At 42.0% G+C, this 24,159-nt stretch overlaps 1 protein-coding gene across 3 annotated transcripts in view; it reads right to left on the bottom strand.

The window, feature by feature from the left end:
• Positions 1-24,159, bottom strand: part of LOC130912872 (calcium/calmodulin-dependent protein kinase type II subunit beta) — a 49,057-nt gene that overhangs the window by 15,138 nt on the left and 9,760 nt on the right. Inside the window, exons 6-16 of one of the 3 annotated variants that reach the window (XM_057830965.1) lie at positions 23,430-23,502; positions 22,097-22,199; positions 21,023-21,106; positions 19,381-19,475; positions 18,213-18,335; positions 18,052-18,135; positions 15,426-15,468; positions 13,953-13,990; positions 8,073-8,138; positions 5,040-5,084; positions 4,394-4,442 (exon numbers count right to left, since the gene is read on the bottom strand). In XM_057830965.1, the coding sequence (XP_057686948.1) occupies positions 4,394-4,442; positions 5,040-5,084; positions 8,073-8,138; positions 13,953-13,990; positions 15,426-15,468; positions 18,052-18,135; positions 18,213-18,335; positions 19,381-19,475; positions 21,023-21,106; positions 22,097-22,199; positions 23,430-23,502 (803 nt within the window). The remainder of the gene's footprint in view (positions 1-4,393; positions 4,443-5,039; positions 5,085-8,072; positions 8,139-13,952; positions 13,991-15,425; positions 15,469-18,051; positions 18,136-18,212; positions 18,336-19,380; positions 19,476-21,022; positions 21,107-22,096; positions 22,200-23,429; positions 23,503-24,159) is intronic. The other 2 variants (XM_057830966.1, XM_057830967.1) reach the window with 2 other exon arrangements.

Genomic DNA, 24,159 nt, shown 5'->3' with positions numbered 1-24,159 from the left:
ATTTATAGTTGTGGGGGGTTTTCACCAAAACTTTGACCAACAAAAACTTTTTGACTGTTTTTTTTTTTCTCAAATAAAACTAGACTCAGACATTGACTAGTTTCATTCAAAAGACTGACTAAATCTTAAAGGGCTACTGAAATTTCACAGCAATCATGTCTACAATGGAAAACATTGAAAATCACTGCATATTCTCCATTAAAACATACTGACTTACTCTGCATGAGGACAACCGGGGAGGGCGAAGGGGGCGGGCTTGGGCCGGGAGAGCTTTTCCGTCCGACCCGGGACCCGAGCCCCGGCGAGTTAGCGGCCGGCGACTGGGTGGAGGAAGACGCAAATCAACGTGACCGCGCTCTAACACTGGCCTACTGCACACTGGTTCTTATTAGCAGCTTGCATGGGTGGAGGAAACCCGTTGAGAAGAAATGCCCTATTTTCTAACTTTGGCAAAACTAGTACGATGAATAAATGTCGACCTAAATTGAAGGAATTGAGCGCCGCTGGTGTGTCAAGGCTGTGTTGGCAATTGGCAAAGCACCAGAGGCGGGTAGTAACGCGTTACATTTAGTGGAGTCACGTTTGGAGAAAAATGTACTTCCAACACACACACGCCATACTTTTAACTTTGACTTGAGCAAATTTGTCAAGAAGAAGAACCGCTACTCTTACTCCACTAATTTGGGTGAAACTCCAGTTGTTTGCATCTTTATGCTACATATTAGATTTTTGTCTGAGTTGCAGACAGTGGCTCTTCCAATTTCACCCATGAGACAATAATTACACGACAGCAATCGAGACGTCAAGACACATTCGCACGAGCTCGCGGTCCCAAGTCCTACCGTCACTCCGGCCCGCTCGTAGACGTGGCGTCTTTAAAGCGCTATAAAGAATCAACTATTTGAGATACAGCGTTGCCATTAACGTGACTGGGAAGCGGGGATTTCCAGCTCGCTCCCGGTTTTAATTTGGCACCAATGGAGCGACGGAAAACCCGAGATACAATTGATTTCATTTGGTGGTAGGAAATGTTTTCCCCGCTAGAGGGCACTCGTGCTTTTTGGACGGGTCATGTTGAATACACAGAAGTATTTTGTCCAAAAGACTAAGACAAATATTAAAACATCACTGCTGTATATTCATATATCTTATTTTGTCTCTTTTGTTTTATGCTTTGATGGACAGTCAAGTAGAACTAGACTTCAGTTCAATGCCACTTTGCAGCTCCAATTTTCACTCAAGTTAAATAGGAAAAAGAAATCTGCCACCGCTGTACTTATGAACTGATACTCTAAGAAAAATATTTGACTGCCTTCGAATCCCTTGAGTGCCATCTTTGTAAAAATATTTCAGAACCATAAAGCCCCCTTTTTAGAACGAGTGAGTCCAGTCATTTAAAAGTAATTGCTTCCATATAAAACAATAATCATCAAAAAAGGAAGCAACAAAGACAAGGAATATTTTGACTCCAGAGCGAAACCCCTAAGAGAGACTTCCATGCTGGTGCCTACAAAAGCGTACGTACTGTAAGTGTTGGGTTACTAGCAGCTGTCGAGCCTTTACTGACCTGACTTGATGAGATCTGACCGAGATCCCCGCCCGGCGCTATTATTCCCGCTGTCCACGCACTTAGGACCCCCTGGATCTGACCTGATAGTGTCCTCTGATTTGCAAAAGTCTATCCCAAATGAACGCCATGATCTCTAGGCCTTTAACATCTCTCCGGCCACTGGCTCTCCGTTTTTGTGCCAGGGCTAAATTAGGAACCTCCCCTCTTCTTGCGAGGAAGGGGGGAGGGAGGGGATCATCCATGATGTGCGAAGGCGTCAAAAAAACCTCTACGAATGGTCCGATGGCAATTTACTCGGCCGTGTAGATACAATACCGTGAGAGCAACCTTCAGCAGTCCCGTGGCGCTTAGAAGGCAGTAAAGACCAATTTGTAGTGTTGTCCGACGTAGGCAACTCAATTATTTTGGCAGTCGGTCCCACATCATAATGTACGATATGTCCGAATGCAATGTACAAAAATGCCAGCTTGATACATGGAGTAATCTCACACTTGCTCAGTTGCCATGCTCAAATTGACCTCTATATGTCTTGAATCTTGTTGCTGTCTTAAGTGAGCAAAGACCATTTACATTCAAATCAAATGAAAAATAATGCATTCTAAACTCATCACAAAAGCCTAGTGCGTGACCAGAAAGAAATAGTCACTAAGAAAAGTCATCATTAGATTTCAAAATCTGTGCAATAGCCCAGCAAAGCACATCTTGGGAATTGGCTATGATTGCCTGCCAGTATTTGTAATACTTTGATCGCCCCCTAGTGGCTCTTTGGTGTCAACTGAATGATTCCTTTTGTATTTGGCTCATTTCAATTGATTTGATTTACATTTCTTTTTTACAGAATGTTTATTTGGGGCATCGCAATACAAATTGATATCAGTATTGGATTTTAGAGGGGGACAAGATCGGGATGAAGATTAAAAAGTTATTCATCGGACAACTGTAGTCAAAACGCATCTGAGCTGTTCGGACTAAAGGGCAAAACACACGGGAGGTGATGTCCCTGGCGTTCAATACATTTTCTATGGAATGAGCTGTATGGGAATAGTATCTTTTCTCGTATTAACCCATCAACTGTTTGTTTTACTCTAACACACTTAATATAATCAAGCAGGGAATAGTATCTTTTCTCCTATTTAGCATTTGACTGTTTGTATTACTCTAACACACCCAATATAAAATAAATAGCACTTATACCATAGTTTAAGGAAAGCAAGCAGAATATATGGCATAAGAGATACATGACGCCTTCTTATCACGGAAACTCAAAGTGTGGGTCATGCAGCTGACTGAGCAAGATTGACGCTCACTACCAGGTGATAGGCAAGACATCTACAAGCCCACGTCTCGACGTCAATTCTTCTGAACAGTCCAGAACAAATGGCGGGACGTCCTGTCTCAACACAAGGAACGCCGGAGAACGCCTGACATCCAACTGATAACATGGCTGATAAGACTCCGAGAGCCCCTTTGACACTGAGGCGGGCAAAATCTCCCACCGCGGTTGCCCCAGTAACCGTGACTCAGCAACTGTGAAGCACGAACTAAAGAGCCCAAACTGCGATAGAAGATTATCCGAAACACACCCTTCTTCCTGCTCACGGCCCGCTCCGCAAGAGCCTTCAAGACTGAAAGTTTAACTAAGCGTTGTCATTTTTTTCTCGGGATCCTTTTGTTGACTCGTGACATGGTGACCCTGAATCCTCGCCTGGGTCCCTATGTGTTGTATGATTGCTGTCGACTCAGAATAAGTTGTCCACTTGTGTTTCGAAGCCTTTGAAAATAGAGTTTGTACAAGGGGTTAAGACTAAGGTGAACGTGCGGAGTTTGGCCTTTCGGCCGGGTTGTCGCGATCTCGCCGGACCCGCACTGGCGCAGCTCCGGCGGGTCGACTGACGCTATCCTTGCAATCTGGCTAGAAGGTCAGACTCCTTCAGAGCGCGAAGAGGCGATAATCGCCGACCCTCTTGGGGCGAAGCGACGCGTGACATTCGTGCACGTGAAATTTCGCACTTGTACACGTCCGCACGCGGACCGGCGGCGTGATATGAAAAAAATTGGAAATGGTTCTATTTTCTGTCGCTGTCGCTACAACCGATCAGCAAAGGGGATTTATTGGTCGACAAATCACCACCTGCGAGGACACTGGCTAACCCAGAAATTGACATCCATGTGCCACACTTTGTCAACATAGAAATTCAAAAAACAAAAATGAAAACTCCCTCTTGTACGTTTGCTGTTCTTGGCAAGCTTGAATGATTGTATAACATTGCTTCTCATTATCAAAACAGGAAAAAATGGTCAACATGGAGGAGCGTGTTATTTTAGTAGTGTACGTGCGATCAGCACATACATTACCGGACCTCTTGGCATTGATTTCCGAGACATACATTAAAAAACAGCTGTATGGGAAGTTGTTGGCGCTCAGAAAAGACTGGAAATTTTGAAACGCCCTCCAAATTCGTAGCCAATCAGGGACGAGCGATGACGCACAGCCAGAGGGCGATACGCGTCGCTTGCCGCTGCGGTCGCGTCGCACCCCGTGTGTTGGTTCTCAGCTCAACGGCGACGACTTTGGCATTTCGCCATCGCCTCCCGTGTGTTATGTTCCTGAGAAGCAACATGTCCGAGTCGTCTACGAAACGACGGGGTTTAAGTCAGTCTCGCAAAAAAAGGGATTTCTGTACTTTGGGACTGTTTAGACTACAAAAGAGGCATCCAATTTCAATCGGGATGGGCTAAAAATCCATGATGGTTGCCAGTCTGAACAAGATGTGGAAATGCAAAGGTTTGTAATGCGGTGGATGTGTGTTGGTTTAGTCCTACCTTTTACATCTTCATCTTCCACGGTGGTGTTGCTGCTGTCCGATGATTCCTGGCAGACACACACACACACACGGTTGACTTTTAGAACGGAACTACTCGCATGCGATACATGGATCGCAGACAAGCACACACAAACAAGCGCTGGCCGGTTCTTCTCCATAATCGTTCACTGTTGTCTACTTTCCACCGAGGTTGGCGCGCGTACAGTACAAGTTGGTCAAAAAAACGGGTGGGAACAAGTCAATGTTGGCGTTATTGGAGAATTTCAAGTGTGTGTATGCATGTATGCACTGCAAACTAACAGTGTGACAAACTGACAGGTAGGAGACACGCGCACACACTTCATCACAGACACACATTCAAATGTCCACACACACAACTAAAGCAAAGCTAACTGATAAAAAGAAGGATAAAAAAGGGAAGTGAAGGAAGAATTAGGTGAAGAAAAGAAGTAGTCAGGACTTGCTTGGGGCATAGTCACATTTGATTGGCTAAAATAGCACCGGCAGTGTTCAAATGTCTATTTCTGGCTTTTACCTATGTTTTTCCTCATCAGAAAAATTGAATTTTGTTTGATTCGATTTTATTCCTGCTTGGAAGCACATGATAAAGGGTTGTTTTTTTTTTTATCTAATGTGAGGTGTACCTTAGTCGCATCCACAGGGTTATGGATAACGGTGGTCTGAGGCTCCTACGGGGCAGAGAGAGTAAAAGAGGAAGGTGAAGATAAAAGAAAAAAGTGTGGATTCAAAAAATACAAGAAACCAGGAAGTACAAAAGACAAAACAATGTTAGTGGAGAAGAGGAATCTGTTAAACAGATCAGTGGAAAACCAATGCACGCACGCACGCACGCACACACGCCTTGTCCACACAAAGACTACGAAAACTAGAAAATTCCATCTCTGGAGAAATTGCCACTGTAGCCTTGTTGGAATATCTGGTCATTTTGAAGCATTTCAGGCTCACTTACTGATGATATTGTGTCACTCAACTTTTGATTTTTGGGTCACTTTCTGTTGATTTTCAGGCATTTTTGGGTGACTTCCGGGTTGATTTTTCAATGTTTTGCAAGTCAATTTTTGTGCCGTTGGAAATCAATGGGAAATTTGGACCATCAGAAATAAATGGGAATGTATTTTTGGCAAAAACTAGATACAACTTCTGGGCTCTGAAAATTGTGATGTATGAACCAGGAAAATTCTCGAACTGGATACATTTTGAATACAAAAAAAATGTGGGCATTTTTGGCCTTTTTTGTGTCAAACGAAAGCTTCCCTGAGCGTTACGGTTGTTTTGGTGTTTAAACGGGTCAAACAGCGTAGACTGGGCAGTGCCACCCACCAAAGTAATGCCATTGAAAAAAATATGGGGGAAAACACAGACAAGACTGAAAAAGCAGTTTCTGCTCTTGCCCCCCTCCTGCTGTATTTTAAGCCAAAACAACTGTTGCGTTTGACAGAACAATATGTCTATATGCTGCCATAGCAGATTCATGGCGCGTGAAGTCCCCGAACTCTTTGTAATTTGTCTGTTTTACCCTGGAAACCTCAGTTTACAGACGTCACGCTACCGCTTTTGTTTCAACCCAGCCGTACAAAGAAGGTAAGTAATTATATTTATTATTCAAAATCTCCTTTTTCGCTTAGAATCAGTCATTGATTTCTAATATTTAGTTCAAAAAAATACAAATTTAAAAAATGATTCACTCGCATAATTTAAACTTTTAAACAAATGACGTCACAATGCAAAAATTGTCATCTGGAAAAAAGTCACGGATATCTACCTCATGACTATCGCTTAATTGTATTTTTTTCGTTGCTCTCACATTTTCCCCAATATATTAGATGATAAATAATCGATCCAAACAAAGAAAAATTGGGGGGGGAAACGTTTAAAAGGTTAAATCGATATGAAAAAGTACATCTCGACCACTCCTTCCCGTCTGCGATTTCTGCATCGTGACCCTTATTATATTACTGTGTTTCACCCATAAAATCCCCCCCAAAATCTGGCTGTGGCCAATCACAGCTGTGTCTTCACACCCAGTGATACATGCTACATGGAGTTTTTGAATCGAAACAAGGTAAATACGCAGTAATATCTCGTTAAAGTAATGGTGTCTGTAATTCTGCTCTCGCGTGCTCTCACCTCTAGATAGGGTTTTGCTGTTTCTTTTTTTTTTTTTTTTTTTTTAAATGCCATCCTGTTCAAAATGAATCTTCCCCCAGAAAATTGAGATTTTAAGCTTTCCAATGATGTATCACACATGCATATAGGACAATTTTGAAAATTGGCCAAATTGGGGGTCTCAGAGCGGAACTTCAAGTCACCTGAATATTTTCCGCCATATACGTTTCGTACTCGAGTCTTTAAGACTTCCGTAAAAAAAGGAAGTACGGTAGAAAGTACAGTACTGTAACATGTTAGCATGTCAACTTTTGATCAAATATAAACAAAAAAAAATTATTGGGGGGTATCGGATCGTGACTGTTTCTCAAAATTGTGGTGATTCATAGTCGGGTGCAAAAATATGTGATCGGGACATCCCTAAAAGCTACCATTAATTATAAACACAATTGAAATATTGCTAAAAAGAATATTTAGCGTCATATTGGGGGGGGACTACAATAAAGTCCTTTTTCTCTTTGAAATAATAGAGAGAGCTCTTTTACCTCATTGTTTTCCTCCAAACAAGATGAAGCTCTGCGATAGATTGAATTGGATGTTGAAGGACACTTGAGTTGTTTTTCACCTTTGTTTGGCAGACTAGTTTTTCTTGTCAAAATCAAAGCGTTGATACACTAAAGTTAGCCAAAATATGCTCCATGTGAACTAGGCCCTAATTGAAAGTGGCTCAAGTTCAAACCGGATGCAGAATCACCACAACACGGCGTGACTAGAGAGCGCGCCCACCACGGAAGCGACTCCGTTAACATCGGCTCTCGGGCGGCGAACGAACTTAGGTAAGCACCTTCCATTTCCGCCTTTCCACTCTACGCAAAAAACAGCAAGTGTAGCGATTGAAAAAGCAATCATTGATCATCTGCAAAGATTCAAACAGGGATTTTTTGGGAACGGTTTCACTCGCGACCCCGACTAAAGCCTCGATGTTGTTTCGGTTCCAGCGTTAACACGTCTTCGTCGGCGACGTGTCATTTGTCACTCAGTCAAACCTTTGGATCAGAACAACAGAGTACGTAACCGGTACACTTCTATGGGCTCTGTCCGTTTAGCAGCACGGAAAACATATCGGTAGCGTTGCTGTGGAACAAAGTTCCTACTATTAAACCATGTTCCATACACAATGCGTATGAAGCATTTTGCTCATGAAAAACGATTGGATTTCTTGGAACAACAACTAAAGTCCGCTGTTCCGGTGAGCGACTCTGGCTTCCTGGCCAACGGCAAAATGGGATGAAAACGGTGTTTTGCGCTTTTTTGCTTTATTTTCCAAACAAAAGGACTCCGACTCATGGCTCGGTGAATGGCATTGAGTCAAGTACCCCCTGAGGTGACAGTAGCACTTTAATATACGGATGTATTCGCTAGCCGTGCACAAATAGAGCGACAGGACGAAAAGATGCTGAGCGGAGAGGCGGGCGATCACACACGCAAACACATGCACGCAAAGGCATCGGGGGTCCTGAAAGGAAGCGTGCGGTGAGGAAGTTCAATACCAGAGCAGGTGAAGGGACGTTTCCTTTGTGGCTGGCCGTGACGCCGTTTTTGCTGTTTGTCTGAGGCTGCGCAAGGAGGAAATAAAACACCAAGAGTTAACAGAGAAGAGCGTGTGCATGCGTGCCAGATTGCAACGTGCTCGGCTAAACTCACTGGAAGCCTAAATTTGCATCGCTCGTCATATCAAGGAAGACAATGACAAGTAGTACGTGGATTCCCGCCCAATCGGGCTATTCTCAAAGACAATAACACACAGGACAGTTTGATCAAATTTGGGCTACTTTCCCCAAATTCTGTCATGCCAAATGTTTGAAGGACTCTTGCCGTAAATAGACCATCCCAGATAGATAGCAGACAGACGTTGAAATGATGTCGAATCAACATTCCGCAGTCAATCTTGAATCGGTGACTCAACATTGATTTGTCATCACTTTTGCACCCTCGATTAATGTTGTTCCAACGTTGAAATCAAGGGCGTAGGTTTGTATGGGGACGGTAGGGACATAACACTAGCAACTTTTCAGGATGCTCAAATTGTCCCCACCAACTTTTAAGCAACCTTATTTGTATTATACAATGAGTACAGCTATAAAGGTCATTTAGATTGTGTTGTTAGGATAGAATTGACCCTACCATTATTAAGTGAATTGCTTTCATTATGTTCGCACTTACATTTACTCCTTTTCACTTGCTGAATGTGCCGGTCATGCTGCTTAGAGAGGTGTCATCCTGTATGATTTCTACCGTTAGGCTTTAAGTTAATTCAACTGTAGATTTTGGGCATTTATTCATGAATTAAAATGTATTTATTTTCTTCATCATTCAAAATATATTTTTAGTTGCAGTCTATGCATATTTTAACCCCACCCCCCAAAAAACACAAAAGCACAACCACTCTAAATTTCCTTAATATGAAGCAAGCATTTTGAAAAATGACTTTCCCCCTATGAAAATAATTTGAACTTTTTTCATTTTTATGTCGGAACCAGCTATTCCGTACCTAATCTGTTTGGTTTTATTAATGTCCCCTCCCCAGCAAAAAGCGTATATGCAGCTTATGCTGTTATAGTGTCCCTTACAATGTTGAGACCAAACCCACGTCCATGGTTGAAATCCTTGTGATAAAACAACAAAATTGCAATATCCATCAAAGTGAGGTCTAACTGTAGTCTTGAAACAAATCTGAATAAGGAAAAACATTGCAATAAAATAATGCAAACTGGTTCAACTTCAGTAGCTGAGATGTGTCATGACAGAACATCGCTTCAATGATATCTGGCGCCATCTAGCGTCGTGAATGGGTATTATGTCTAGACCGCGAATATAGACCACCCCCTCTTTTTCAGTCTTATTTCAATGCAAAAAAACACCGTCTTATATTCAGGCCAATACGGTAATATTGGAACAACGCTGAATCAATGTCATGTTTTCCTTCATTTTCAACCATGATGCTATTAATGCTTTCCAATATGCCCATATCTAGAGGTCCTGCTTTATTTACAGACAGAAGAAACAGCTCGGATGACTAATAAAATATTATACAGGAACGATTTTAAAAAATAAATTAAAAAAAAGGCCTATATATATATCTCAAATAATTTAACACTGAATAAATAATGAAAATAAAAACTTGGCTAGATTTCAAATTCTTTTTAATTGAATCACAACAATAGAAAACTTTCAGTAAAGTTATTTCAAACTCCTCCTCAGTTTGACGAGCTTCGCTGCCAACTTTGCCACCGACGCGGTCCGGGCCATAGCGTAGCCGCTCCTGCAAAACAGCAGCAAATGCGTCCATCCCTATCTGCCTCTTCAGTGAATCTGGAAAATACAAACAAAACGGTGTTCACAGATAATTCATGTCAAGGAATTCAAGCAGGTATCATGGGTTAGTTGAAGTGAGTTTCTCATCCAATCCCAAACCAAATTAGGGCTACGTATGGGAACGGAGCTAGCTAGTTCACTGTCTGACCACACTGTCTCCTTGTTCAATAAATTCATTTAGACAAGGCTCAATTGTATCATACCTGGTGATTTTAGCGCTTTAATTGGAAAAAGAATTGTGCTCGCCTGAATGAAGTTCTACTTACCAATCACAGCAAATGCACCGTTCCTTACAATTTCGGCAACTTTGTCACGTTGTGTCGGGCGAACCGTTCGATATACAACTTTGATGACAAAGGTGGTTTATTCTACCGTAAGACATCATTGCTGATCAAAGCTCTGAAGAAAAGCAACAGGCTTACCTTTAAAAAATGGCTATCCTTAAATGAGGCCTTTCCAGCGGGGTTCATTTGAGGTGATAAGCTGTCTTCCCGCTCAATCACGAACACACCAATTTTTTGACCATAACTCCCGCTCATCCATAATTGGCTGACTTTTCAATCATATTTCCCGGTCAATCAAAAATACGTCAATATTATCTGGTCAACTAGAAAAAACAATGTTAATCCAACCGTCGCCGGACACACCATAGAAGAATGCTGTTTCAACGTCACTGTTGTTTATTGTCAACATTGCTTATTGTCGAAAATTTCAATGTCAAGCAGACTGACGACTTTGATGAAAATCAACGTTTATTCAACGTCTGTCTGCTATCTGGGATGTCATCGTCCCACAGGACAGAAAAAAAAAATGTTAAGGCCTTCATTGCAAATGAGGAGGCCGAGTATGAGAGAAGCAAATTCAGGAAGTTCCATGAAACATTCATGGCGGAAGAAAAATGAAAAGCAGAAAAGGGAGCCTGTTGCTAGGCGACCGTAGCATCTATTTTTAGCGTCTTACTTTCCAGCGTCCAGACTGGTAGCTATTCCTGGTAGCCCGGTCGCATTCAAATATATGTGGGTGGTGTGTTGTGTTGTGGGTGGTGGTGGTCTCAGTGGGTGGGTGAATTTTGTGAACGCGTGTGCGGGGGGGGTTCAAAGCACAGATGGGGTGAAGGATGAAAACAAAGCTGGCAGATGACGACGTTAAATAATGGTAGCGATCTAAGATAACGGAGGTATGGGCTGACACCAACGCACACATGTGCAGCCGATGCAGTGTATATTTTTGCTTCACTTATTCATGAATGAGTTGATTGGTGTTAAATCTGTGGAAGCATTCCACCTACGGGATTTCTTTTCGAGCCCTTTAAAAAGCAAAATAGGATTTTATTTTTTAGATGGAATGTCATTTTTCCGTGTCATTTCTTCCATCACTGTGGTCATAACTCAAAAGGCAATTCCCCAAATAACACTGGTCTACAAGGAACGTGGCTTAGTAGTGAGACTTGACTAAATTTGGGTCAATAAAAAGGAAAAAAAGTGTCCATTGGCTCAACAGTATCTGGCCCACCCAAATCCAACCAATTTGGGCCAAAATGGGTATTCGTTGAAATTAAAATGGTTATTTCTGGGTAAATGTAGTTGTCTCCCATTTTAGAATATAATGGTGTCGTATAGGCAAGCGCTTTGACAGAAAGCAGAATGCCGTTTTCAACGTATTGTATAAATCCCGCTGTTTTGGAAGTGGACAAAATGCATACAGTATTATGAAAAAGTATCTGAACCTTTTGGAATAAAATCACCATCAAATGTTATCTGATCTTTGTCAAAATCGCACAGATGAAAAAACAGTGTCTGCTTGAACTAAAACCACCCAAACATTTATAGGTTTTCATATTTTAATGAGGATAGTATGCAAACAATGACAGACGGCGGAAAAGTAAGTACGTGAACCATCACATTTCATATTTTATTTGGCAGCAATAACTTCAACCAGACGTTTCCTATAGCTGGCACATCGATCAGGACTAATCTTGGCCCATTCTTCTCAACAAAACTGCTGTAGTTCAGTCTGATTCCTGGAACGTCTGGCATGAATCGCTGTCTTTAGGTTATGCCACAGCATCTCAATGCGGTTCAAGTCTGGACTGACTTGGCCACTCCAGAACGTGTATTTTGTTCTTCTGAAACCATTCTGAAGTTGACTGACTTCTGTGTTTTGGATCATTGTCTTGTTGCAGCGTCCATCCTCTTTTTAGCTTCTACTGTCTGAAAGAAGGCCTCGGGTTTCCCCAGAAAACTTGAATTCATTCAACCATTAATGACTGCAAGTTGTCCAGGCCCTGAGGCAGCAAAACAGCCCCAAATCATGATGCTCCCTCCACCATGCTTCACGGTGGGAATGAGGTGTTGATGTTCCATTTTTCTTCCACACATGACGTCGTGTGTTACTCCGAAACAATTCAACTTTGGTTTCATCAGTCCACAAAATATTCTGTGGAGTGTCCAAGTGCCCTTTTGCGAACATTAAACGAGCAGCAATGTTTTTTTAGACAGCAGTGGCTTCCTCAGTGTAGTCCTCCCATGAACACCAGTCTTGGCCATATAGTTGATGTGTGCACAGAGATATTGGACTGTGACAGTGATTTATGTAAGTCTTTAGCAGACATTCGATGGTTCTTTTTGACCAAGTATTCTGTGCTGGATTCTCGGTGTCATCTTTGGTGGACGGCCAGTCCTTGCGAAAGAAGCAACAGTGCCAAACTCTCTCCATTTGTAGACAACTTCTCTGACTGTCCATTGATGAACATCCAGACTTTTTAAGAGATGCTTTTGTATCCTTTCCCAGCTTTATACAAATCAACAATCCTTGATCGCAGCTCTTTTGACCGAGCCATGACGTACATCAGACAATGCTTCTCATCGAGACATTTCATACCTGGTGCGTGTTTTATAGTCGGCAGGGCAGCTTTAGACCACTCGTCAGTGATTGGACACACACCACTCACTTACATATTTTTCCTCCTTCTGACATTGTTTGCATGCTATCCTCATTGAAATATGACAACCTATAAATGTTTGGGTGGTTTTAGGTCAAGAAGACACTGTATTTTCATCTGTATGATTTTGACAAAGATCACATTTGATAATGATTTTATGCAGAAATGTGAAAAATTCCAAAAGGTTCAGATACTTTTTTGTACCACTGTACATAAGCGTTGGCATACTGTATATCCAATTCAGTTCAAATGTAGCAACTTGTAAAAGTGAAGTAACTGCACAAACATCTTTAGCCAACCAGCAATAAAATCATTTCTTTTCCAATCCGTGTCTCCACAGCAAGTACCATTTAGCCATTGTTATACCTTAAGGCTTAAGCCCATATTTTCCAAAATTTTGTAGACCAGTGAACAGTTTCCTCTCAAAAAAATCCAAAGGTTTTAGCCCAAAAATAAAGGTTCCCATCAATTTTGAACGAACGTTTACGGCACATATTTTAGCATCTATAACTCGGTAAGGGTTTCATTTGCAAGCGGAAGCACGGAGCACCACTGACACCAAAACAACAGCTCAAGAGCTACGCTATGCTAAAGTTAATGCTAACACGATCGCTACGAGTTCGGTTTCGTGTGTGATGACCACTCGGCACAGGCGAAAACAGCATTGCATATTCTCTCTTGCCGAGAAAACAAGTCTTCCAGTGTGTTTCAAAACAAGCGATCCTGGAGCGCAGCCTGACGCGAAGGACATCACAGTTCATACGTCTTTGGTCGCGAATGAGTTCATCGATAATCACTGGTGACAATCAGGGTGCGAGGGTGACACGTCGCGCGAGTGACACGATGCAGGTTGACTAACTACGCATACAGTAGACGATGAAAATGTCACACATTGTAAACGCGTCAGACGAACACGGGCATTCGTCTCCTTATATTTGAATGTCTTTTTAGCTGGTAATCGTCTGGTCTCGTCGTCGTGAAAAAATGGTTCGTCGGCCAAATATTTTTGTCATCGTCATCGTTGACCAAAGCAACAATGGTCCTAGGTCCTGAGAAGAAGAGAATATTTCCACACAGAAGGAAGGAAGGAAGAGAATGCGGTAAAAAATCCTACCTTGACATCAGCCTTCTTGTTGAGCAAAGTCTTGGCTGCTGTAAGGACAAAGAAAACAAAAAGTGAGTCAACTAGTGAGCATTTACTAAACACCATCAATTTAGCACCCTTATCCCAAATACACACCATGTGATAACGTTCAAGCAGAAAAAGAGTAATATACGTAAGCGACCCCAAACCTTTGAACCGTAGTTTATATTAGCGTCATAACAATACTGGACATATCTAATAGTGTACTGCTCGATAGTCCACGCGAGTCCAAGCTTTTGGACCCTCGTTTTGTTCAACAATGACAATAACAAAAACATTGTTTCCGACGAACCATTTCTTCATGATTTAAAAACAGGAGACCCTTAATATGCTTGTTTGAGAGACGTGGACTGTCATTTTCAGACTATGAACTGCTACTTTTTTCCTTCATTTCGAATCCTGCGGGCTTATAGTCCAGTGCTGTTTATTTGTTGATTGATTTGGGTTAATAGGCAACACAAGCCTCCTAGCATGCATTGCAGTGCTACAGATGTAAATAACAATCAAAATTCATGTCCTATGCTAATTATTTATTCAGTGACTGTTCCAGTTGTTTCATTAATTGCTAGTTGTAGTATCTGGTAGGACTTGATTTGACTGCGGCGTCATAAGACTGTCATAAATAAGACTGTCATAATTATGACATGACACTATCACGGGCATTACTGAAAGCTTATGACCGATGTCATTAAGTGTCATCGGTCAAATTATGTTACTAACTCCATTTATGTCCAGCTCTTTTATATCCATTCAAAAGTAAGATCATTTGCCTGATAACACTAAATGACATTTGTTATAAGCATTCATTAATGGCCATGACAGTGTCATGTCATAAGTATGACATGACACTTATGGTGCCACTGTCAAATCAAATGTTACCAAATAACATAACTAGCAATTAATGAAACAACTGGAACAGTAACTGAATAAATAATTAACACAGAACATGAATCTTTATTGTTTTAATATCTGTAGCGCTGCACTGCATGCTAGGAGGCATGTTGGACAACAACAGTGTTGACAGCAGGCGGCAGCCAAGGGAGCAGTGATGACTAAATGAAGCTTCTTGAAGCAATGAAGCTTTGCAGCCAATTGGTTGAAAGCTTCATGGTGGTTTATGACAGTCATATGATGCCACTGTTTAATAAGTGTTCATATCTTTTGGTGTAAATATCCCATAATACAGTGAAGACAGCTGCCACTTACAGTCCAGTGCGGCTTTTCTATGAACAAATGCCGTTTTTGGGTCACATTTGCTGGGTGGCGGTGCGCCTTTTAGTGCGAAAATGACGGTACACATTTTTGGTTTCAAATATATTGTCTTTGGAGCACTGGAAGAGGAAACCTTGTGGTCTGAGCCAGGCTGGAACACATGCAAACACATACAGTATATACAATTCACGCACGCACAGAAGGCCATAACTGACGTGTGAAGAAACTTACCGGAGAAATTCCGAGAGACCAGCATGGTGGTGAGGATGGCCCCCTGAGAGGGCAAAGACAAAAGTAAATACATAACAATACATTATATTGCAGTTGCTTTTTGAATTTGTCATCATTCAAAACAGATATGAGAAGCATACATTGTATTTGGTTTTGCGCAATAATGGTCTGATAGAACAAGATAAAGTCAACTTTAGCTGTGTAAAGTAGTATTTAAAATATAACAATTGCAAAATAAAGGACTGATGCCATATACAGCGTATACATAGGGAGGAGGAGGGGACAAGCTAGAAAAGGAAGGAGGGATGCTTGGGATGTTACACCTCTGTGAAGTTGCCCCCCCCCCCCATCAGACGCAAATTTATATTAAAAAAAGGTGTCAATCGTTTGTGCTGCTATCGTTTTTAATTTACAATTCTTTTATAGGTCAATGTGAGGTCAACCAGTCCCCCTGTTTTGATTCAAAATGGTGTCAATCGTTTATGCTGTCAAAAATGTTGTTTGTGTTGCTATCGTTTTGAGGTATTAATTTTGAGTGAAGATGTCAATCCCAGCCCCTCCATTGCGGCTGACAGAGCGTGCCAACTCTCTCAATAACAGAGGGGTGCCCCAACAACTTGTGCAAACGTAGCACAAATGAGTGGCACCCCTTGGGGTCCATCGTTTGTGCTAATTGTTGTTACTAATAGTTTGTATGCTCTGTCAGCTGCAAGAGTTGGATATGGAAAAGCTGCAAGTGACATCATCACTCAAAACAACATATATCTCAAATACAATAGCAGCACAAAGGAAACTTTTTACAGCACATACGAACATACGCGGAGTTTAAGGGGGGCCGAAAAGTGCCATTGCATGTAATTGACTTTCCTATCCTTATTTTAAAATGAAGTAGTTTTCCCATAAAATATCATCTATATAAGTTGTAAAGCAATGAATAACAAAAATGAATGAAATGAACAAAAAAATATATATGAGTCAAAATTCTTTTTCAAACAGATCATGTGACTAGCACCTTAGACGGTCATTTGCTTTGCTTAGCCAAAACTACCTGAAGACCGAAGAGGCAAGATGGATATACGTCATTTTTTCAAACCTAAGCTTTCAAAAGCTACAACAGCTACTGAGCAACAACCAAAGATTGAAAATGTGGACCATGAAACGCCAGAGGTTTCAGCTTGCCCCACTAAAGACGCTAATTGTATAACAAAGGACCACCGGCGGGCGTACCATATTCAATGGATGGCGATCTTGGCGAAAATTAATAGCTGTCCTAAGCAGCCCGATGTACATAAAAAAACGCTCAATTTCAACTTATTATTATAAATACCCTTGTAAGTTCATTTAATTGCTGACACTGCCTTTCGGGGTCATCGACATGTTGTGCCCCCCCTGCCCCAAGGGTCAAACTTGAAGGGAAAAGATACCGTCATCGCACACGCCATATAATTGTTTGCATTAATCGAACACATTCATCTAACTATTGTTTAAGCAGACTCCACTACATGCCCTTTGACACAGTAAAGTGAATGGCCTTTTCCGGGCTAACGAGGGGGAGATGAGAAAAATGGTAGTTTCTCGTAGGCACCGTCTAACTGTTTGCATTACTCTAACACACGTAAAATAAATAATCAGGAAATAGTATCATTTTCATATTTACGGTAGGACTGCGCTACTAATATAAAATAAATAGCACACCATAGTTTAATGAGAAGAAATAGAAGAGATACACAATGCCGTCTTATCACAGAAGCCCAACGCGTGCGTCGCGAACAAGATTGACGCACCAACTCTTGCAATCAGCTCAAAAACTGTACTTGTTTTAGGACAACAAAGTTGATAGCGGGCGTCCCATCCGCGCACGAACCTAAGCCGCCCAAAACCGGCCACAGAGGGGAAGAGCCAAAAGCAACGCCTTCGGACACACCTTTGACACAGCCCGCTTCAGCAAAGACTTTAAAAAGACTGGACACTGAGATAACACAGATTTTTGCTGCTCGGAAACACGTAGCCTTGTTTTGGATCCAGAATTGTCCCTCCGTCGTCTGTTTTTGTCTTGTTTTTTACCATTGTTGACGAACAAATTGTCAACCTGTTTTCGGTGAGTGTTCAAACTTTTGAAACATGGAGCAAAGGGTTAAAAATAAGAAGAGAACGCGCCAAGTTCTGCCTTCCTGGTTGGGCGGCATCGGCAGAGCGGCACTTTGTTCGGCAGTCGCTGGTCCCGTGCGCCTTGGCCGGGGGGGGGGTGAATTTCAACAAACTCCACCTATGCATACAAAACCTAAATGATTGATACCATTTTGAATCAAAACGGGGGGGTGGTTGACCTGACATTGCCCTCTAAAACAATTGTAAATATCTCAAAAACAAAACTTTTTACAGCACAAACAATTGACGTTTCTACATAAATTTGCATCTGATGGTGGGTCAACTTTACAGAGATGCTCAACATCTATCTTAATTTTGGAAGCACCTGTTAAGGGTCAAAAATGAAATAAAGTCCTTTTGTTTTTGGTCCGGTGATTTAAAATGAACCGAAAGATCAACTAAAAGTGCCGTCGGGCAAGCTTCAAACTTTTCACCGAAAATAAAACTACCCGTGCGGATTGAGGAGAAAAATGCTGACCTTGAGTTTCCTCCTGGCGTTGAACTTTTTCAGGCACTCCACCGTTTCCTGTCTATGCATCATGGAAGCCACGGTGGACCGTTGCTGAACGAGAAGATCACGGTTATCGTCGGGCACGGTGCGTACGCGGAGATACGGGCTGGGCTAACGGCGCCACTTACGCAGACCCAGGGGTGCTTGAGGGCCTCCTGGGCGGTGATCCTCTTGGCCGGGTTTATGGTCAGCATTTGGTTGATGAGGTTTTTGGCCTCCGGGGTGACGGTGTCCCACTCTGGAGAAGGGAACTAAACGGCCACAGAAAGCGCCAATGCATAAAAACACTCCGATTCAGTGGAAGTATTTTCAAAGGCTCCAAGTAAGAGAAAAATGCATTCCATTGAATTTGGTCTACTTTTCAGAAGAATTTGGAGGTTTTGGAAGGACACGTTTAACTGGAGTTGTTGACATTTTAAACGATGTTGTCCAACGCCAAAATTCCGATATCAAACCGATAGCGCTCGTGAACTGAACATATAATGGCTAGTTGTATTGCGATGCCCCACGGGATGCTATAATAACGATAAATGTCAAAACTTTTGCGAATAAAGACTCTGTTAAAAATAAGAGAACGAGCGACTTCAAGTTTTAGGAAAAAGTGCCAATATTGCACCGCTATCTTTTTAGAGCAACAGAGGGAAAATACAGTATGTCTATCGAGTTAAGGTCAGGGGGTTAAAGTCTGGATGTCACGCTCCTCACAAGTAGTATGGAGGAAAAAAAAGTGATCCGTGGGGAGCTTTCCACCCCCTAAAATATGAATGAGAGCACAGAGTTACGTAACGGTGTCCAAAAAAAGAAAGGGACGCACGGCCGGGAACTGAGACGGGAGAGCGGAAGCCAGAATGGTCTTAGCGAGTGGAAAATAAAGGGAAACATGAGAAGGAAAGGAATTTTTTTATTATTCTAAGTTTTATTGACCAACCAAGTGCAAAAATGAAGAGAAGTCCGCTGTCGTGGCAGCACTCAAACGGATGCCAGCTAATACTATCGCCAAAGGTTTGCCAGTTCTTTTTTTAACCAAGCTAGCATGAAGCATAGCTAGCTATCGTTTGACGAGATGCGGCGATACCAAACGTAAAAAATTGGATCTCGATACGAGACTCGGACTATGTAGCCCAGAAATATTTTAGTCAAATTGCTGGCCCAGCTCAACAACTTTACCACACGTAACCACTGTTTAACGTTTAATGGCGTTTGTGAGATATTCAGTAGCCATTCTCTCACATTGTGAAAGCAGAAGAAGAGACTTCAGAAAAAGGACGCGAGAGAGAAGACAGATCGGGATCTCACATCGTAGGCCCCGGCCTTGATCTGCTGGTACAGCTTGTGCTGGTCCTCGTCCCAGAAAGGAGGGTAACCCACTAGCAAGATGTACAGGATCACCCCTGTCAAACACACCATATTGAGAGTGAAGAAAGACATACATACATGTCTAATAGAGATCATCTGGCAATTCTTTACGTCACGATCAGAGTATCCATACTTCAGACCCTTTTAATCTGCTGCGCTGGCCACAAGCCAACAAACTATAGAGACGTCCCCTCCGTCCTGCTGCTGCTTTTCTTGGTCCCTCTAGATTGCTAGTTCAAGTTAATGATGAGTGACAGCTCTTGAGGCTTTGATGTTGCCAGAGAAGCCTGGGAGCGCTATACTTGAAAGACGCCGCATGGTTGAGCTTGTTCAAACACTAGCGGTGGTGTGAGGGGCAATTCATTTGAGTGGACTGACTCAATGATGCATTTAATAAAGACTAGTATTTTTCTACGTTATTCTCATTTGAAAATAATTCAGTGTAACATGTTTAAAACTTTTTTTGTCTTGGAACAATTTTTTTTCGCTCTTGGATCGAGACTCGGTATAAAATGTCAAATAACATCTAGTTTAAACAGAGATACATGCCTCTGCGTTTTTATAAAACTCTAATCGGTAATATGTTGCCATTGTTGAAGTATCGCAATACGTATCGGATCGCCACACAGGTATCGGGATACAGATGGGATGGTGACAAAAGCGGATCGTCACGGCCCTAATATCTAATACGTCGTAAACTGTACCGATGTTACAGTATGTGTTTTTTACTGTCACCTCTGGCCAAAAGCGTAACTGCAGTGTGCTCGTGCACTGCAAAAACACACCTCCTTGAAACAAGTTCAACTCCGTTGTTTTCAGTGTAAATCTAATTTTCTGCCAGTGCTTCAAGTCAATTTTACTCAGATCTCTTGAAATAAGAAAAATAGGTGGCATCTTAACAGACTTCTTTTAAGCACTAAATTAGTATATTTCATCTTACAAAAAGCTTTGAAATGTTCTTAATTCAAGAATTAATATGGTTGAAAACATTATTCGAAAGCAAATTTTTCTTGATATAGGTGAAAAATGACCAACCTTTAGATGAATGTGGGCTTAATAAGAACAAATAGTCAAATTTAAGTAAATGGAATAATCTGAGGCAATTATCTGTTAACTTGTCTTGAATACTCAAAACAAGATGGAGAAAATGATTCGATTAGATTTAAGAAAAATAATCTGATTGAGACGTTCTCAATTTTTAGCGTGCATGGCGCGCACCCTTGTACGATCACAAACATTAAGCAACCGGCATCAAATCGGCAGCAGAAACCTAAAAATGGCAATTTGACTGAAACGGAGCCAGAGCTCTCGTGATGGGGATTCCGACCTGTATGCTGGACTCTCTCCGGAATGTTGTTCTTACGTGCTTTTTTTTACGCGCTCCCCTGACCCGATTCCGTATTTTGATTCAAGTCAACGAGTCTGGACGACTGTTTTCCATTGTCTCGCACGCCCCTGCCGCTATCCTTCCCTTTTGATACGTTATCCGTTTGGACTACGCAGAGGCCAACCGCAGCAAAAATGATTTCAATGGGTACGTTATCATTCCTTTTGGCAGAATGGAATCATGTGTCCAGCTCACCGCAGGCCCAGATGTCCACAGGTTTGCCATATGCCTCTTTCCTCAGGACCTCGGGGGACAGGTACCCCGGTGTGCCAGCAAAGCCTAAAGAGAAACAATATCCAAAAATAGTTTGAAAATATCATTTCATTCCCAGCCTGTCATTCATTCCAGCAAGAAGAAAAATTCCAACAGCTCTACGATTGCCACAATTGAAAAAAAAAAAGTCAAGTACATCCAAACTGTAAAACGGACTCAAGGTAAATTTTACGATCATTTGATATTGAAAATCAAAACTGAATAAAATCAATACATAATAATAAATTGAAATCGATTACCAACATTAACTCATTACGACAATATTCCAAACGATTTAACCAAAAACACAAAAAAATAATATGATGCCAAACGTGCTTGCCGGTTTACTGATGAAATGCTGACAAAGCGGGACGATTGTTGGCAATATTTGGAAAGTTTTTGCAGTAAAAAAATCAAGCGGCTTATCAATGCGATTGGGGTCTAATGTCTTTAAGTGACGTATGTCTTCATTGATGCCCAGCAGGACTTGACCTTTATTTATTTCATCTGCTGTTTCTGACTGTGTATCATATTGCCTCTGCAAAGCCCTTTGAGACAACCTTGTTGTGATACAGGGCTATATAAATATTGAAATGGAATTGATTTGGCCTCACGCTCCTCGTCTCCCGCTGCATTAAAAGTCTAAGCCAAACGCTTGTCATATTTCCTCGTCTAGTGCTGTGTTTGTTGAAGAAATACGGCGCGCAATTGAGAGCGCCGCTGCCACCCGCCGAGTGGATGTGCAGTTACACTTTCATCTGTTACGGCAAAAAGTATGTTCCCAGAGGTCACGTGCGCCACCCTTGGCATCGCCCCACTGTTTGTTAAGTACTGCTCTAGAGAATAGAGGCACTTCAGCTCCTTATTTTCATTTGCCCCGCCAATCCGCGTCCATCTCGTGATTGACCACTAGCGCTCCCTGCTGACAGATTCCCTTCATTGCGGCGGGGGATATACACTACAATACCAATGCGATACTATTGCTAAAAGAATGTGACGTGTCTTTGGTCTACCTACCGAACCAGGCCTGTTGGTCCCCTTGCACCTCAATGGCCAGTCCAAAGTCAGCCAGCTTCACGGCCGCGTTCTTGCATTTGCTAGCCAGGAGCAGGTTCTCCGGCTGAAGGGTTCGCGCACCAACACAGAAGACACAAAAGACAAGACACGGATGCTATTTAAAGCCATGCCACATTTCACTTTGTCCTCCTCTGCTGGAGGCCCGACGTGGCGTGCCATCGCTGTATACGCTCAATGTCGCTGGCCCAGATAATGTAGCACATCTCATTATTCGCTGTCAGAGGAGACTCTAATAATGGGCTTCTATACCCACCTGGCCACACAACTGTCTCTCTCTTGAATAGGGAGCAGCTCCAATGAGAAAGGGACTGTTGTTGTTGGGAGGACACATTATTCAGTGGGCACTACTTTTGGAATTTAGGGCGGATAATGGCTTAACGTTGACTTACTCATGTAGTCAATAGGGCACGTCGGCTACACTAATCCACCGCTTCTTTTAAACACGAGGTAGCTAGTCGTGTCTCTGAAGAATTTACGGACCCGCCGCCTAGTGAAGACTGGGTCTTTGTATAAAAATCTAGCCGGAGGAAGTGATGTCGTGGATGACCATCTTTTGTGTGGCGTTATGGAATTGTAAACAACGGAGGCGAACGATACACACGGGACATTTCTCTTAAAAGGCTGTTTCCTAGTCTTGTTGCTGCTTCGGTTGAGCGGACAACTTTATTGTCTGTGCATCACAAAAACACGGTTAACTGTCGTGGTCATTGTTGTCCGAAAATGACTTTTTAAACAATGTCGCCCAACTCCAAAAATCCCTTACCGATATCAAACCGATAGCGATATATGCGGTCGTGAACATATTATGGCCAATTGTAAGAGGCATTTTGCTGAGCTTTTCATGATAAATGATGTGTTTTTCCTAGGGACTATTTCTTTCTGGTGATGCAGTCGTTCTACGTATGTGATGACTTTGTGAGTGTTCGTTTTATTTGTGCACCATGAGTGATTAGGATCTTTCCGTCAGTTAACAAATCAATCCCAAGTGACTGGTCACTTTAAGCACATCTGCTGTGCCAAAATACTCCTAATATGTAATAGTATATCACATATTCATTGTCAATTAAATAGTAAAAATGTGAATAATTACTTCATGACATCTTTATACATCTTTCAGTCTTTTGTGGTTCAGTTTTCTGTTTTTTAGAAGTGCCCTTGAGCAAGTTTTGCTCCCCCCTGCTCCAACAATAAGAACATGGGCGTTAAGAAATGGATAAGATCGCTCGGGTCATTTCAATCACAAAAAATATATATATATAATATTGGGACTCACCTTAAGATCTCGGTGCACAACGCCCATTTGATGGCAGTGAAGCACAGCCTCTAGGATCTGCTGGATACAGTGGCTGGAAGTCAAGACAGACAAAAGGTGCCATGATATAGTTTCAACTTTGTCACTAGAAATATACCTAGGAAATCATGTTATGTCTTTATAGTAGTTACTATAGTATCTATAGTAGAGTCCAAAATGCTCCGTCATATGTGTGACATCGTCTTCTCGTACGTGTAGTTAATCAGCCTGCATCATTGCAGTGTTTGGGTCATGTGACATGTGCTGCCCCTCTCCCTGACTGCTCTTTAAGATATCCTTTCAGCTAAGCTGTTTGTTTTCTTATCTTGGCAAGAGAGAATATGCCATGGTGCTTTCCCCTTTATAGGTCCGTGCCGAGTCATCATCACACCCTAAACGGGACTCGTAGCGTTCGCGTTAGCATTAGCTTTAGCGTAGCGGGCGTCCTCTTGAACCGTCGTTGTGTCGTTTCGCTTTTGTTGGCGTCGGTTTACAGTAGTCGCGGTCCCGGTTGCAAATAAAACCATTGGAAAAGCATCACGGAGTCTTCAACGATACAATACCTGCTCGTCGGCTCATGTTCCATCCATATTGCTGGAAGTCATTTATTTTTGGACTAAAATCTTTGAATTTTTACAGACGAAAGAAAAGGTAACTTTTCAGCATTCGTCGACGAAAACTAGACCGACATATTATATAATAACTAAGACTA

The sequence above is a fragment of the Corythoichthys intestinalis genome, chromosome 3 (assembly GCF_030265065.1).
Source record: "Corythoichthys intestinalis isolate RoL2023-P3 chromosome 3, ASM3026506v1, whole genome shotgun sequence".
In the NCBI taxonomy this organism is placed as follows: Eukaryota; Metazoa; Chordata; class Actinopteri; order Syngnathiformes; family Syngnathidae; genus Corythoichthys; species Corythoichthys intestinalis.
The sequence above is the reverse complement of the archived record's forward strand: the minus strand, read 5'-3'. Positions and strand labels throughout refer to the sequence as shown.